This window comes from Centruroides vittatus, unplaced genomic scaffold (genome assembly GCF_030686945.1).
Source record: "Centruroides vittatus isolate TY-2023 unplaced genomic scaffold, ASM3068694v2 contig_726, whole genome shotgun sequence".
NCBI classification, from domain to species: Eukaryota; Metazoa; Arthropoda; class Arachnida; order Scorpiones; family Buthidae; genus Centruroides; species Centruroides vittatus.
The window spans coordinates 1,593,627-1,611,223 of record NW_027122463.1 but is presented as its reverse complement, the minus strand read 5'-3'; the positions used below and the strand labels follow the sequence as shown (position 1 = coordinate 1,611,223).

Here is a 17,597-nt window from a genome sequence, read left to right as displayed (position 1 = left end):
CATCATACTTTTCCTGTTAACAGTGTAATCATGCCAGTCATATATTGAATATTTAACACCGTTCAGGAGATAATATTTGAATTGAAATAACTTGACTTTTTGTTTAATATATTTTCAATAACTTGTCATTTTGGTAATTTATCTAATAATAGGGAGAGAATGAATTAAAGATGCTTAGCTTTATAAAAGTCAATATTATTCGTATTAGCTATATTTTCTACTTATAGTCTATTAACAGAAAATAATATGTACAGTACCTCCCTTGTATATAATTATCAAATTAATTAAGAATGCCATTTTGCTTGTTTTACTATTGACCAGCGAAATATAATGTAATTTTTTATACAATGTAATAATTTTAATTTTGTAATCAAAATCAAAATTAATATATTGTATATAAAATAACAAAAATATTTAGTGCTGTTCCATTAAACACATTTAATGAAATAGCGCTAAATATTGACAATAAACATTGAATAGCCCGATTCTGCCTGTTACCAGTGAGGGTGCTATAATCCTAGCACCGACTACCATAGAGTCTATGGGAGTCAGCTATCTGCTCCTTAATCTATGGTTTCCAGCATAAGGCGTTAAAAATTTAATGCTTTTTCTACGGAAAATTCTTTTCCAAAACTTCTCGAAAACAGAAGGTAGAATCAAGTAGGTTTTTGCATTAGAATTATATTTAATTCTTCTATCAATGCACGGTTTTCAATTTTGTACACCGAATTCGTTAATTTTCTGTAATTTTTTTAAAATTGCAGAAAATTAACAAATTCGATTTTCAAAATTCTGAACCGTAAGTTAGTAGAAGAATTAAATAGGATTATAAATCAAAAATCCGTTTGGGTCTGTTTGCTTCCGTTTTTGAGAATTTTTAGAAAAGGATTTTCTCATAGAAAAAGCATTAAAGTTTTAACACCATCTGCTAGAGATCGCGTGCTTAACCAAAGAACTTACAACCAGTTTTAAATAAACTTAAGATGCTCATAGGATTTCATATAGCTTAATATTTCCATAAGTAAAAATATAAAAAAATAACTATATTTTGAATAGAAAAAAAAACTTTACTTCTTCGTGTCCATATTCAAATCCAAATTCTTTCCTGGCAATTTCCTTCACCTCTCTAGAAAATTCTGCGTATTCTCTAGTCTCAGGTGTTCTTGCTGTCACTGTTAATAGTGCCTCGTAAGCTTTTCTAGCTCTTCTATTACGTTCGATAGTATCGTTGAGCCGATACCAAGGTCTTCTGTTTTCATTCTTACTAAAAAGAAAAATATATAGGCTTATATTAAACAAAGTAATATTTTACGTTTAAAATTACAGCAGTCTGCACAATTCAAATTCGAATTTATCGCAAGTTTTTTATTCTATATTTATACGAAAAGGTTATTTAAAATCTTTAAACATATATGTTATTTGTTTTAACATAGTTTTACAGTCAAACCTCGATATACGTGTTTAATTGGCTCCTCAAGTGGGCTGCATATATTGATGGGAAATAATTTAAGAATTAGGTCATTAAGAAATCGTAATTTTAAATATACATTTCCTTAGTGGAGTTAAAACATAAGAAAATAAAGAAATTTAAGCACGTTTGTTGACGAATTATTAATTAATTAAAGATTTTGGAAAAGTACAGTGTAGTTTCACATAATAATCTAAACATATCATGGTAAATAATAATAAAAATTGAATATACAAAATTTAGATTAACCAGTGAAGTATCACCCAGAAAAACATGAAATAAAATATTTATCAAACGTCTGCTTTCATTTTTTCTTCCTAGAAACTACGGTAAAATCTAATGAATTAAAACAGGAATTACAATAAATGCGAAAATAGAAACATACCCACCCGAAAACTAAAGTTAAGTTTTCCCAACTAACAGTAAGCAGAATTGGGGAAAAGGGATGGATTTAATGTTGATTCTGTCGAGTTAGTAACGTTAAACTTCCTCTGAAAACAGACCCGCATTAATCGACATCGCATTTATCAAGGGTAACCTATATAATCCTACAAATACTTCAATACTTCAATAGAAATTTTAAATTAGCTTTTGACTTTACTTTCTTACAATTTGTAAAGTAATAAAATCTACGATTGCATTTTTATTCTATTAGTCTTTATACAGATATTAATTTTTTTTTAAATTATATAAAATAGAGTAGAACGATAAATAGTAGTTTTTTAAACGAAAATTCTATAAAATGAAGTAAATTTAGTTATAATATTGCTTGAACAATTCATTTAAACATTGATATTCACATTTCATCGAAATTCTATTCTGTAAAAATAATTAAATTATCATTTCTGTAATAAAATTATACTTCCGCAGCAAGTTATAAGGTAAGAATATAACAAAATTAAATTTAAAATAATTAAGTATTTTTTGCATGTGCTAGATTATACATACATACAAGAAAGACATCGGCCGTACACGAGGTGTTTCGTCGGCAGAAAACAGGGAAAGAGAAGGGGGAGAAGGAGGGAAAGGAGATATACAGTAGAGAAAGGTAGGATTCCTCTGAACGGCGTACATAAAACTACAGTACCCTCTACGTTCTAGATTATAGCTGATAATTTTAATTTTTTGAGATTGGGGTGGGAATGTTCTTAATTACAGTGCTGTTCCACACACATCACGAGTAAATTCTACATTTGTTTATGTTTATAGGGTTTGGAGTGGAGACGTCCACCTGAGTCATCGTTAACATATATTTTCATCATCTTAGGTATGTTTTCAAAGTTTCAGTCCTCCTCCTATCTTAATTACAAGTGGATTAAATTTGATTCGCAAGAATTTACATTTATTACAATTACAGATAATAACTTTACAGATTTACAGATACTTTAACTATTTTAAAATAGTCATACAAAAGTATAAACTCTCCACGGAATAAGTTTAATATCCTACAACATAAATACTATTTAATGTCAAAAAATGTGAAATAAATTATATTTATTGAACAACTTCTTCAAAAAAATTAATTGGGCTACAATTTAAAAAAACTGTAGATCAGTAAATTCCCACTGTCGTCCGTCTGTCCCTCCTTAATCTCCAAAATAGAGTTACACAGATGAATGTGAAGATTATATATAGCGTAAGGACAGGAGGTCCGGATTAACTATACACAAACTTCCGATATAAACTGGAAGTTACGTTATTTCAATTCAAATGTTTCCCCTGAAAGGAGTTAGATAGATGACAAGCACGACTGTATTGCTAACAGGAAAAGTAGGATGTACTGGAGCATGACACTACTACCTTGAGGTGGAGAGCATATATTTTAAATTAAATAAATTTAAAAAGTATGATTAAAAATTGCAGCCCAGCATTGTGACGATGTCACAATAAATATCTGCTCGTTTTATATGTGCATCAATAAAAATAGAGTTTATATTTAAAATGAAATAATAATTAAATGTTTTCTAAAATAATTACTTTCATTTTAATTTCGTTATCTTCCATATTCTGATATGAAAGTGTGAAACATTTGTTTATTGATAGTCAATATTTTGTGTTCAAAAATAGAACTTTTGTTCGAAGGATAAACAAAAATCGTATGTGTTTCAACACTATCGATTATTGTTAAGAAAACAGTTTTGATGGAGTTAACTCAAACCGTCAACTAGAATAATAAATTTACTACTTTTGTAAAATAGAATTCAGTAAATTTTGCTATAACACTTGCAAAAAAAAAGTCCTAATTATTCGAGAAATTAAATTTTCTTAATTCATTATTGTCAATTTTTGATCTATAAGGAGCTGTCCATAAATTACGTAACGCAGTTATGGGGTCGGTGAGTCTGCAGGTAATCGTACAATGTGTTACAAAGGGGTAAGAATGTTTACAAGAAACGTTACAAACTGTTAGGATCTCAATCCATGGATAACAAAATGATTCATTTTTGTTTGTAATATGTTGCATAGTGAACCATACTATTTACGCCACTGCTTTTTATAATACGTTACGCATGTAATTAATAAAATGATGTAACGTTAGTTACCTCGTTGTATATTATTTCTTAGTACATTTGAGGGGTTGATCTAAGATATCCGTTACGTAATTTCCAGGTGGATACGTGAAACAATGTTACGGAGCGTTACAAGGAGATGGATAGGAGTAGAAAAGCATAAAAATGGCATTACGTAATTTATGGACGATACCTAATCATATTTACCTTAAAACTACACTTATAATTGAAAATAATATGTATATATTTTTAAATAGTTTGTTTAAAACCCATCTTCCTTTGAATTATTTAAATCAAATTAGTAAGTTTATCGAATATTAATTAAGTTTTGAATTATATCTACGAGAAATGACTTATTGATATCGTATTATTGTTTACCAGAAACCTATTATAAACGTTACTTTCAAAATGTCTGGAAACTAAAATTAAATAATAATACAGCTCTATATATGACATAAAAGTATAAAGCCTTATTTTATAATTTTATTGTATTGAAAATAATTATTATAATATATTCTGTAATTTTGCAAGTTGATATTTTATATTTTTGATTTAATTTTAAATAAAATAATTGTATTGTTTAAAATTTAAATATAGTAATTTCAAATAATACAATTATTAATTATATAAGTTGCTGGACTATCCCGGCATTCTTTGTTTGTTTATTTGCTACCATTACCTTTGTCATCAGATTGGTTCGGGAGAAATTAAGAAGGTGGAGCCATATCTCTCAAACCAGTGGTTCTATTTTCCTGAAAATATCTAGAAACATTTCCTGTTAATACACGAATCTCCCTGCAAAATTACAGAAATTTTTGACAAAAAGCGCAGGAGCTAAGCTTCAAATTGGATGAAAAAATTCGTGCCCCCAAAACAAACTAACATCAATACATACAGAAAAATTTCAGATTTTTTTTTTGCATTTTTCGACGTTTCAAAACTTCCTGAGTCCTAAAATGTAGAAGTCATTTTTGACCGACGGCCATACATAACCTCTGTTATATAACCAGCCGGGAATATAAAATGAATATATATTATTGTGATAAGTTTGACTTAAAGTTCAACTGTACAAAAATCACATTAGTACAGAAATATAACCAAGTGAACAAAATAGAAAAATTCTGATGCAAATATCAACAATATAATTCAATATATTGCTGTCATGTCAATCTGGTTTCGCATCACATATTTTCAATAAAATTTCGGAAATCACATGAATGAATTTTTTCCCCATTTTCCCGAGATAAGAGATGGACCTTTACGAAAAAAATGAATTCCTTTTTTCCATCCTTTCATGGAAGAGTTAACTGGTTTCAGTACGTAGCTAAGTCATGCAATATTTATATAAACATTTTACATAAATAAAATAATATGTATAGTAATAATATGTTTTATTGAACCAAATTAGATATATAAATATAGCCTATAAAAATTTTATTTATTTATTTATAAGCTAATATGTGAAACTCAGGGTTTTTTCCGGTGGAGACGAATAATCTATATATAACTTCATAGAAACAATTCTATAAAAATATATTATATATAGTTTATATAAACTAAACAACAAATTGCACATTTCTTCCCTTTCAAATTAAAAAAATACCCCCCGGAGAATATTTTCTGAAAGAAACATAGCTGAAGCTAATATAATTTGAACTAGATTTACATATAAAATCGTATATTTTATATGCTACTAATATTAAAATATTGAAAATTAACGTAACAAATACTATATTTCTAGTAATACCTAAATTTTATTTCAACGTTTACAAATTCTGTTCTCATTTCTCAAGAATTTGATTTGATATTTATCGATTTTCACAGGGCTACTGGTACGAATAAATAAGATATTTATTAAGTTTAACTACTTAATACTTAACTACTTAAAGTGATGCATATAAATCTTTAATTTTCAGCAATTGCACTAAAAATTTATCAGTTATAATTTACAAATATATATTTAATTTCTAGTGTGCTTAGGGAATAAGAATAAAAAACATTAATCACGATGAATGACAATAAAAGTTATCATCATCATTTAGTTATATTTATAGAGTTTATAGTATATATATTATTTATATAAATAATTTTGTATATGTAATAGAATCTCTCACGTGTCACATTAGTAGTGACAGAACGATGACAACTTTTTAAAACAGCTTTCAAAAGGCATATTAAATAATATATAAATCTATAAATTTAGTTTACGAGAATTGGATTTTAAGTTAAAGTTTCGTGTCACGATCAATAACATCAATCGAAGTATGTCAAAAACCGCTGCTCGAATAGACCGAAAGGTTCAACTCATATTGACAAAATTAGTTATTGTCGAGAAGTGTAAATCCTTAAAGAATACAATTAAATCCTTATATTTTCTCTAGACAGATAAAAAAAACGTGCAAAACATATAATTTCGTACCAGTGAGTTAAGGTTATTGCATTTTGTTGATTTTCTAAATAAAAAATTACGTTATGTATATAAAAATGTAATAAATTTTGATAAAGTTAATTTAAAATAATCTATAGAAAGAAATTTTAGTAAACAAAGTCAATAAAGTTTTTCAACTTATTTTCTCAAATTTTTTCAAGGAAAAAAAAAATCTTTAAAGTTGAAAAACATAAATTTATAATAAAAAACAACAAAGAATTTTGATATAGATATTGACGTTGTAAATTTTTAAATGTTTACTAGTAAAATGGAGAATACTATTAATCTTTAAGCAGTTATTTAAAAAAAATCATATCTTAATTATGATTTTGAAAGATTAATGCAATTTATTTTATATACTTTATAATTAATTTAATAATACAAAAGTATTAGAATTATTAAATTGAATGGTCTAGACAGGAAGTGCCTTTCAAATAATTTGCCCGTGAAGAATAGAAATTAATGAGTGTGGATAATATTCTTAGCGAAAATAGATGAGTAATGTAATTCCAAAAATAGATTGTGACGAAATATATATATATATATATATATATAGTCGTCCTTCAAGAAAGGAAATATAAGACTAGAATTTCATATTGACATGGTTATAAAGATCAACATTTTGTTTAAATCATTATTCCTTACTCTTAAATACAGTTTAAATATAAAATTTAAAGAAAATAAACTTTATTTATTTCCTTTTCATTAAAAACAAATACAAATTATAAATATTTTCTCGAGAAAATTACTTGCGAATTTTTCATTTCTAAATTTAAAACTTTTGTTATCGATTATTATTGAGCTGTAATTTTAAAATTGCAGACCCTTACATACCCTTGTCCGTCTATCCTTTCTTAATCTCAAGAATGGAGTTAGATAGATGAAAATCGAGATCAGATATGGAAAGCTTAGGGCAGGAGACCCCGAGTAACTAACTATATATGTGGGACGGAAGTCACGTGTTATCAATTTTAAATTTTCTCGAGAACGAAATTAGTTAGATGACTAGCATGACCCAACTGTTGTCGGGAGAAGTGTGATGTACAGGGGCCAGACATTACTCAAAATTCAGTTCAGATGTGGAAAGCTTAGAGGTTGGAAAACCGGATTAACTATATACATCAAGTAATTTTTTAAAAATAAAAGATGATTAAAAATTGCATTAAAAGTTTAAACCTTATGTATTCTTTATAAGAAAATAATAAGTTTTTTCTTAATTTATGTTAAATAGTTTTAATCCAATTTTTATGTTCAAAAATAAATTATAACGAACATTATTTCACACACCACATCTCATTAAATGCATCTAAACTTTAGAAATCTACCTCATTTATGTGCATATTCAAGAAAAAGAGTGATATTTTTTCATTTTAATACTATATTCAGTTTTTAAAACTATTAAAAATTTAGAAGCAATTAAAAAATTTTAAATGTAGAAAAATACATTTTGATTTGAACAATTAAAAATATGCTTTACACCCTCTCAAATTTAATTATATAATATATGTATTCTTTACCCTTTCTTCTTTTATTCAATTCCAATAAAAAAAAAACTATTCTTTGAGATAAGGTAACATTGAATTTAAAATATGAGAAAATCTTTGAATTACGATAAGCAATTTACAACGATTAGTGATAAGAAAATTTAAAAAATCCAGCAAACCAATTGCAGAACTTTCCTGGTTGTTAAGAATTTTTATTTAAAAAATAACCTTTATATTATTAATAATGCTACCGGTATTAATAGATAAATTGTGTGTGACGCCATCTGTTATAAGATTTTATCATAAAAAGTTTCTATATTATTAATTATTATAAATGGCAAATGCTTAATTTTGAGAGTAAAGACGAATTTTGCAAAAATTTATAAACGTTAATAATATTAATAACGAGTAAAATCTTCATTAAATTCATACAAAATTCGTCTTTACAGATCGTCTTCGAGATTTGCAAAAAATCCGGATGGTCAAATCTGAAACGATTCCAATACTTTCCTTTGTCATGTTCAGTATACATATTATTATTATTATTATTATTATTATTATTTATTTATTGATGAATATACATAAGGTACATGCCCGGTGCCATTAAGTACAAAACCGGGTGAGAACATGAGATACATTAAGCAGTTTTCTGAAGAACAAGAATTATCTATAGTGGTATTAATAGGTTTAAATATTATAAAATACATAAAATACATCAAGAATAAAGACAATCAGTATACATAACAGTCGGAAAAGTAAAATGCGATTTTAAGTCTAATGATATTATGCTTAAGATGCTTATCATTTAATTTTAAAATACTGGAAAATGCGAGATAAAATGTATTGCAAATTACAAATCTCTTCATACTCAACAGATAAATAAGAAAATAAATTCAAAACTAATCAAACATTAAATCAAATACGTGACGTTTCTCGAGGCAACTTATATTTTGTGCTATGTGTACACAAAAAACCCCACCCAGATAAAGTCGCATCTCTCTCTGACCTCAATTTACTGATGTGTATTGTCAGATGATCTTCTATTGCTCTCTTCTGCTGAGTTTATTTACTTTTCTTGATAAAAGTATCTAATAAAGCACCTTAAACACGAGTACATTGTGATTATAGCAATCTAAGAGGCAAGCGGAAAGACAAAATCTTATACAGGTTTTTGTCACATCTCGTTTTGTATAGGATAGAATGCTGTATACAATCTTACTCAAATATCATTCAGATCAGCATTTATATTACAATATATTCAAACGTTTCCTAGTCAACTTGTACGATCTTTGAGTGGCAGGCACCTTCTCTAGACATGAATTCTTGAGACTTATCTTCATCAAGATATCTCTCAAGGATATCTCGAACTTTGGAGAAGGCTGTGGAGGAGCCCTAGATAAAAATTCTTGAGAAATATCTCGAACTGGAGGAGCTCGTATAATGTATTTTGTATGAAATCTTTTCCATTCCAATAAATATTATTTGAAGTATGATATTAAACTTTGATTTCAGATTAAGGAAGATCGAGATTAAAAGTGACAACAAGCATATGAACTACTGTAAGATAAATAGCTTCAAGTGCTGATTTGAATATATTTTGGTAACATTTGTGTATAAAACTTAAGATTATTATAATTACATAAGCATTTCATTATGTTTTTTACGTTGCCGTATTGAAATAAAACGTAAGAGTTTAAATTTCTATTGCAGTTGATCGAATTATTGAATTGTGCATTTTATTAATTACTATGTGTAATTAACTAATTATTTGCATTTTATTATTTTTAATCGTAATTTACGATCGTAATTTTATAAGCTTTATTACGAACTCTAGAAATGTTAATTATATACAAAAACATTACATCATTGTCTTAATAATGCTATATAAGACTAAACTAAAATATAATTCATTACATATATAATATAATCAATCATTAACTTTTTAAGTATGAGAAAAATATGCTTATAAGTTCAATTTTTGACATTGATTTCCGTAAAAAAGCTAAAGATATCATAATTAAGAAATGATAAACACCCATTATTGCAAATTACTTTATTCCAATCATTTTTTAGATAAACATTTTGATATGTGTTCTATTCTACATATACATCTAATATACAACGTAATGTAACTTTCATCGTATAATAAATAATAAATTAGATTTTGATGCTGAATTTTAAGAATCGAGATGCTCTTCCAAAAGTGTACTTTCTCAGATTTATTAAATGATTCTCAAAAAATGCACATTTGTGGATTTTGGTTCTTTAATGTTTCATATAAATAAATCAGTAAAATTTTTGTTATCCTAGATACAGAGTGAAGTATACGCAAAATTAAATTATTTAAAAAGTACAAATCCAATTCAAATCAAATAGAAATAAATGGACTACAAAATGCAATTTTCAAAATGTTTGCCTTCAAATACAATCAAATTCTGTAGGAGTGAATTTCGGAATGGATCCCGAGATCCTTCTCTCTTCGTTAGATATATGTGTAGTTGTCTGTCAGGAAAGACACCTTACGACTCCAATTTAGACATTCAGTCTGTCATTTACGAAGGTTATAGAGTAGTACACAGGACAATATCAAATCGAGAGGCTAAGTGGGCGAGTAGCATGTCTCCACCTTCTAGCAGGAAAATCTCCCTTTATCTTTTGATTTTCCCCTAATATATTTTTTGGACATGACAGTCAGCCAATCCGAAATCGGCCCAATAGCTCTATTTCAGATTTGTCAATTGTCAGGAAATCTGACCAATTTCGTGAATTAAGAACACTGACCTCTCCGGTAAAACCTATCCAGCCAAGCAGAAGAACAAATCGCGTTTTCCTCAGTCCAAATGTGCTAAGCATACTTGACAATAGGCGTTCATACATTATGGCAGAGACTAGCTGTCCTCTCCCATATTGCAAAATCCAGCGAGTTTAAATCGGGCTACATGAGGACCATTTGATACCACCTCCAGCCTTTCTGGTGCATCCAGAGCTATCAATCTGAAACCAAATGCGTTGTATAGGGAACCAAGTGTTTTGTAGCCTTCTTCTCGCCCACTTAGCCTCTATCTGTCTATGAAACTCTCAAGCACAACTTTCTAACAAACTGCTGAAAGCTTACAGCATTTTCCCACCAGGACAGCAAGCATATGTACCATCTTGTAATTTTTTAAATATTAAACGAGCAATTATTTATTGTGACATCGTCATTGTTGCAATTTTTAATTACATTTTAAATTGATTAAATTAAGAATATATGCTCTCCATCTGAAATTTCAAGTATCTTGCCCCTGTACATCATACTATTCCCGTTAACAGAAGAGTCATGCCGATCATGTATGTAACACCATCCAGGGGAAAATTTGTGAATTTAATTCACGTAACTTCGTTCTAGACCGGAAGTTTATATATAGTTAATCGGGACTTCCTGCCCCTACGCTTTTCAAGAATATACTACAAATATCGAAGAGCTCGTGGACTGAATACAGTATATTACAATGTATGTAATACTTCTATATAGTGCGCATTATAATATTAATATTACATATTCTGCAGTCCAGGTTCGTCTAACATAAATACATTAAAGCAGCCATTTTCAGGAACTCTTCTTCATGAAATGTATACAAAGTAACCTCCAAATAACGGCCATTATTTATGTGTCCTTCAGTGTACATTATTCAGAGGTTGAAAAATGCTTTCAACTAAAATGTATAACGACAATCAAACAAAAATTTAGTAGAAAATTCAATATTACTCAAAAAACGAAAACTAAAAACATAAAAAAATTTAAATTCTTTTTCCATTCTCGGTGATTTTATTTAGAATATAATTTTTGTTTGTTTGTTTGTGTTTGTGTGTGTGTGTGTGTGTGTGTGTGTGTGTGTGTGTGTGTGTGTATTTTAAATTATCAAACTTTGAATTTTTTGATTCGTGATATTAAAATATCTTTCATGCGTCAATGTTAAACTTAAAAATGATTGATTATGTGATGTATCCGAGTGGAAATCATTGAAATATGCATTGGAATTTTTTTATATATCATCATCAATCATAAAGACTAAATCATTCTACGATATATCTTTTTTTACCTTTTTAAATTCCGAAATAACCTCTATATTACTCGTTCAATTGTACGACTCTCTACCAGAGCGATTATTTTCGACGTAAAAGCTATCATAAATTTTAATGCAAAGGACAGACACGTGAAATTTTTAAGATGACTTAAGTCATAATAATATTGAATTTGATATTTAAAAAAAAATAATAATATACAGTATTCAAAAACATTTCGTAACGATATTTATCCTATCTGTTAATAATTCGAATTATACGTTCGAATATTTTGAAAATTACAGAAAAATAACTTCCTAGTAAACGTTTATAACACATTTTCGTATCTTAAAGCATTGTTTTACAATTTATTTTCATATTTCAAAGTAAAAAAAAAAAAGACCCGTAATGGTTGAATGGATAATACTACTCAACACTGGTCGTGGGTTCGCACCTCGTCAACGGGCTGGTTACGTGGAGTTTTCCGGATTTTCTTCACGTTTGTAACACCTAAATAGGAGTCAACCTCCTAGAAGGACTTTTTCCATAAAAGTCCAACCGGAAGGCAGAATTTTTTAATTTTCTACTATTACATTATTCATTATACTTAAAAACACTAAATACTTTTACTAAAATGAATTAATATTTATATACTGGTTGGCCTAAAACTCAATTAATCTATATATATATATATATATTTTGAGCATATTTCAACTCCTCTTAAAACTAATCTTATATATATTTTTAATATTTAGTAGGAAAATGAACTATATGATGACAGTTTTCGGTTAAGTTCAATTACTAAAACGTAGGCTAATAAAAGGTAAATTATAAAAATATAATATATATTTTTAAAAATGTCAAAATTTTATTTAAAAATTTATCGTATTTTTATTACTAAAATTAATTTCTGTAGTAATTAAGGCAAATTATATTTGCTTGTGTAGATTAAATTTTTAATTTTAATTATACATAATAAAATATTACATAAATTATTTAAAAAAGAGTAATTATAAAAATTGTTTTTAAAAAACTAAAAGTAAACAGCTGAAAACTAAATTGAATTTGGTTAATTAAATTAAAATAAGCTTATTAATTCTCAAATGCATTATTTACTATTGAAACTAATTAATTTTAAAAATAATTATCGTAGAATCTATTGGAATTCATTTGCTAATTTCGTTCTTTTAAATTATTTTAATGATGCATTAAATAATTTTTTCATTTAAAGAATTCCTAACTTAAATAATTTCTATACTTTTTAAATTCATATTTTTGATTTTTAAATTGTTAAGTATTTTACTTTGTATTAGTAAATTCATATAAATACTTAACATCCCTTTATTAGACTTTTACTGGATATTTTTGGACTACAATTTGAAAAAACTATAGATGTATAAATTCCTATTACTGTCCGTCTGTCTGGCTGTCCTTCTTTAATCATGAGAACAAAGTTAAACAGATGAAAATCGAGACCAATTCCAAACCAATTCAATTTTAATATATTTTATTAGTACTGTAATTATTTGTTTAAACTTTCTTGAATATTCTTTACAAATATAACAATTCTCTTATAATATTTCATATAAACAAGCAATCTAATTCAAAATTCTTCTTCATTTTTGCTTCTACAAAGCAGCCGTCCTCTTTTTATTTCAAGAATAAAATTTTTGAATTTAAATTCTGTAATATATTCCCTCTTATTTCATAATAAAACACAATTTACAGAAATATCCTGAGCTAACATGCAACATTTTCTAATGGTTATTCACTTCCTATTTTTATTTGTAGTTGTTAATTTTTCTATTCTTATTTTATTGTTTCTTCCTAAGACTGTTTTGTTAACTTGAATTTGAAATATCAACAAAAACTGTGCAGATGACAAGAGAAATAAGATAAATTTGTATTTAATTAATTACTTCATAGCAATTTCTCTACTTGGTTTTTGATATAAATCAAATTTATGTTATAGTATATTTCGTAAATTCTCGAAATTTTCGTTCTTCCCGTCCACAGATGTCTTATGGAGTAGTTGATAAATAGGTAAACGTGGATTTTTCAAAATTATCATATTTTCTTGCTGTTTGGTTGTGATAAAATATTTTATTATGGCATACATGAATTCTTGATTTTTCTTTGGGCATCTGATATTTTCCTTTCTGTAACAACTTTCAGTTTGTCTTATTTATTTTTAATAATATTTATCGTTAGAATTGCAATAGATTTTTAAAATTTATTTATAGCAAATGCCAAATTTTACTTGATTTAATTATAATTTATATTTATCGTATTTTCATCAAACATTTCATCCCTTTCATATCTACGTATCATATAAATCCAAATATCTTAAAGATTCTACTTAAGTATAAACTATGAAATGGGTTGGTATTGTCTTGAGAATCCATTTTCGTGTATAAAGTTTTATCTATTTCCGTTTCCGGAATATTTTGTGATGTAATAACAATCTTAAATCCTTCATTTTTTCAGTTTGTAATGTTGTCATGATCAAATTTTAACTATAGGACGTCTGTTAGATTTTATATTGTTTCTTAGTAAATTGTTTCCTATAAAATGTAATCCACATTTTATATTATTAACGCAGCAACACAAATAATATAAAGCAACGAACAAAAAACAACAAACAGAGAATACGTAACAAGAAATAATTTTAACTGTTTGTAACGAAAAAGTGAAGTGAAGTCGTCTTTTCTTCTTTCGGTATTTCTTTTTAAGGAAGAAATTTAACAATGCAAACAATGATGCTATTTAATTAAATACATTTTATAATTTTATATGTTACTCATAAAGCATTCTTGGTGTTATAAAAGTTTCTTTCTATACGAGGACACTTTTGCATATATAGACAGACGAATTAATTAGGTTGTCTTTTCTTTACCATGTCATAATGTGAGTAAATGAAGTGGCTGACAGCGCTTAAGTCATTTACATAAAATAAACCAGCAATGAATTGCTCTACTTTCCAGGCAACATTTATAATTTTGGTGGCGCCATCTGTTATCATATTTTATTAAAAACTTTTTATATTTTTAACTATTATAAAACGGAAAAAGCTTATTTTTCAGGGTAGGAATGAGTATTATAAAAAAAAAAATGTAAATGCTAATAACGATTAAAATCGTCATTAAGTCCGACTCTAGTGGAGATACACACGACTCCTATAATCTCTCCTCCCCTCGACCTTTAATCACCAAAATTTAACAGCATCAACCCCCTCCCCTAATAAACAAACCTCCCTACAGAATTTCAGAAATTTTCGACAAAAAGCACAAGAGTTATTAAGCTTTAAAGAAGGTGAACATAATCGTGCCAAACACACATATACACACACAGACACTAACATTCATACATACAGAGAAAAACTCCAAATTTTTTGCGTTTCTCGACATTTCAAGATCCCGAGTCCAAAAATATAAAAACCTTGGGGAAGGGTCATTTTTTGACCGATCAAAATACTTTCCCTCTGTTATATATAACTTAATGAACTATCACAATACACCACCTTCTGTTGCTGAAAAATGTTTATTAAACCAAATACTAACGTTTTCAACCTAATGCAATAGGCCATCTTTAAGTGTAACTGAGTTCCAATGTATTTTTAAAAATTACATTTAATTAGTAAAGGGCATGCTCAAAAATATGTTTTTCATTGTGTAACATATGTACTTTTAAATCCTCCATAATATGTGAATTACTACCCTCTTTGTATTATTGGAACAATGTTTAGCTGGTGCATGCTCTCAGACCTTGGATCATACTTTGAGAACCACTGGTCTAAAGTAACTGTATTTTCTTTTCTACTTTCTTTCTTTTGTTTTAACTGAGTAATATTTAGTGTGCCTTTTTCTCTATTAAAGACTTGTAACAAAATCTCTTAAATGGGGGAATAAAATTTCCCATAAATGCATTTCGTGATGTAGAGGAAGAAAAAATAATAAAGTCACTTTCATATTAATTAGAGTTCGAGTTAGTTTCTAGAATAGTATCTATAATACTGGTTTGAAACTGTAATTGATTGATAATAAGATAACAACATCAAAGATTACCGAAGCAATAAGTATGATCTGTAGGTTTGAAAATTTTTCTTTATCCATTAACATTAATAAAATTGTCGCTTGTAATATTAAAGGACTGTTGAAAGGATCGAAATGAGTGATTTATTTTGTAAATTGTCCACCTTTTGGGGTTTTGGTTGATTTTATATATGTTACAGTAAAAACCCGTTTTTAGTGAAAACGCGTTTTAACTAGTAGAAACTAGTTTTTATTGGATGTCATTGTTATAACCCGTTTTGTCTAGTTAAAACTAGAATTTACTGCTGTACATGTTTTGATTTTAGATAAAACTAAAATCAAACATTAACTTTTTAACTTTTAACATTAGTTAAAACTAATTTTAGCTACATAAGTATGTTTGGGGGAAATAAATAAAGTGATGATTGGATTAAAAGATTTGTATTATTTAATACGATAGTTATTGAAAATATTGGTCACACATCCGTGCTATTAACATTAATTAACCCTTTGTCCCTGAAGACACCGATCGATCGGTACCCTGGCTTTTTAAGCAAAACTTCGAGGGTACCGATTCATCGTTACTTTGGTAAATATCGATTTTTGTAAAATTTATTAACAACAGATATAATCTGGTTCGATATGAAGTGAATAAAGTATAATAATTCATTATATTAGTTGATAGCAGTATAAAATTTTGATTTCAAACAAATGTTTGATATGATGTGCGATAATTTCACAACGAATAAACACACATGCATAAGTGTTATATCGAATTGTACAAAACAATATTCTACGTCTTTCTGGCTCAGTGCCAGCAAACAACTATGTAACTAAACAATGTTAATTTTCACAAAATGTTACAAATTATCAAGTTTGTGTGTCAGTTCTGATATATATAATTTTTTTTCTTATAAATTTTTCTAATAATATGCATTGAAAAATATCGTATTTAAAACTAAAGATATTAATAAATGTAAGTGATTTTTTCATATAGATATAATGATAATTTGATTTTTAGTAAACTTTTAAAATAATATTGCCTGACTGACCTATATTGCCCTAGGAGGGATCGCAAAATAAACGTAAACAAGATGTCGGGGGAAAAGGGTTAAAGAGATACGAAATTCATCATACACTAAGGAACGTGTTAGCTGAATGACCTTGGTCGAAACAGTTTTTACTAAGCCATTTTGTTAAAACCCGTTTTGTCTAGTTAAAACTAGTTTTAACTAGTTAAAACGCGTTTTCACTAAAAACGGGTTTTTACTGTAACATATACATATTTTAGACAATTGATCGACCCCCCTGCCAGATATAATTAAATAAGATTAATACGAACTGTAAAATTTCCACAAACTATTACATTTATATTTACAAATTAATCCATACAGATATAGTAGTTTTGAAACAGATAAAATGTCGTGAATTATTAAAGATAAAATAGATATTATTAAATTATACTCAAATGTCAATAGCTTAACCAAAATAGAAAAAATAGAAACTGAAAGTGTCAAGTATTGCTATTTTGTCAACTATTGGAACCTTTACTCTAACAACACTGTCTGTGATATGTTCATTATTAGTTAGCTACAATAAACGCAATAGAAATCAAGCATTCCACTGAAATAC

At 27.5% G+C, this 17,597-nt stretch overlaps 1 protein-coding gene across 3 annotated transcripts in view; it reads right to left on the bottom strand.

The window, feature by feature from the left end:
• Positions 1–17,597, bottom strand: part of LOC136980822 (atrial natriuretic peptide receptor 1-like) — a 294,166-nt gene that overhangs the window by 56,753 nt on the left and 219,816 nt on the right. For all 3 annotated transcript variants that reach the window (XM_067277015.1, XM_067277017.1, XM_067277016.1), the window contains exon 3: positions 1,072–1,264. In XM_067277015.1, the coding sequence (XP_067133116.1) occupies positions 1,072–1,264 (193 nt within the window). The remainder of the gene's footprint in view (positions 1–1,071; positions 1,265–17,597) is intronic.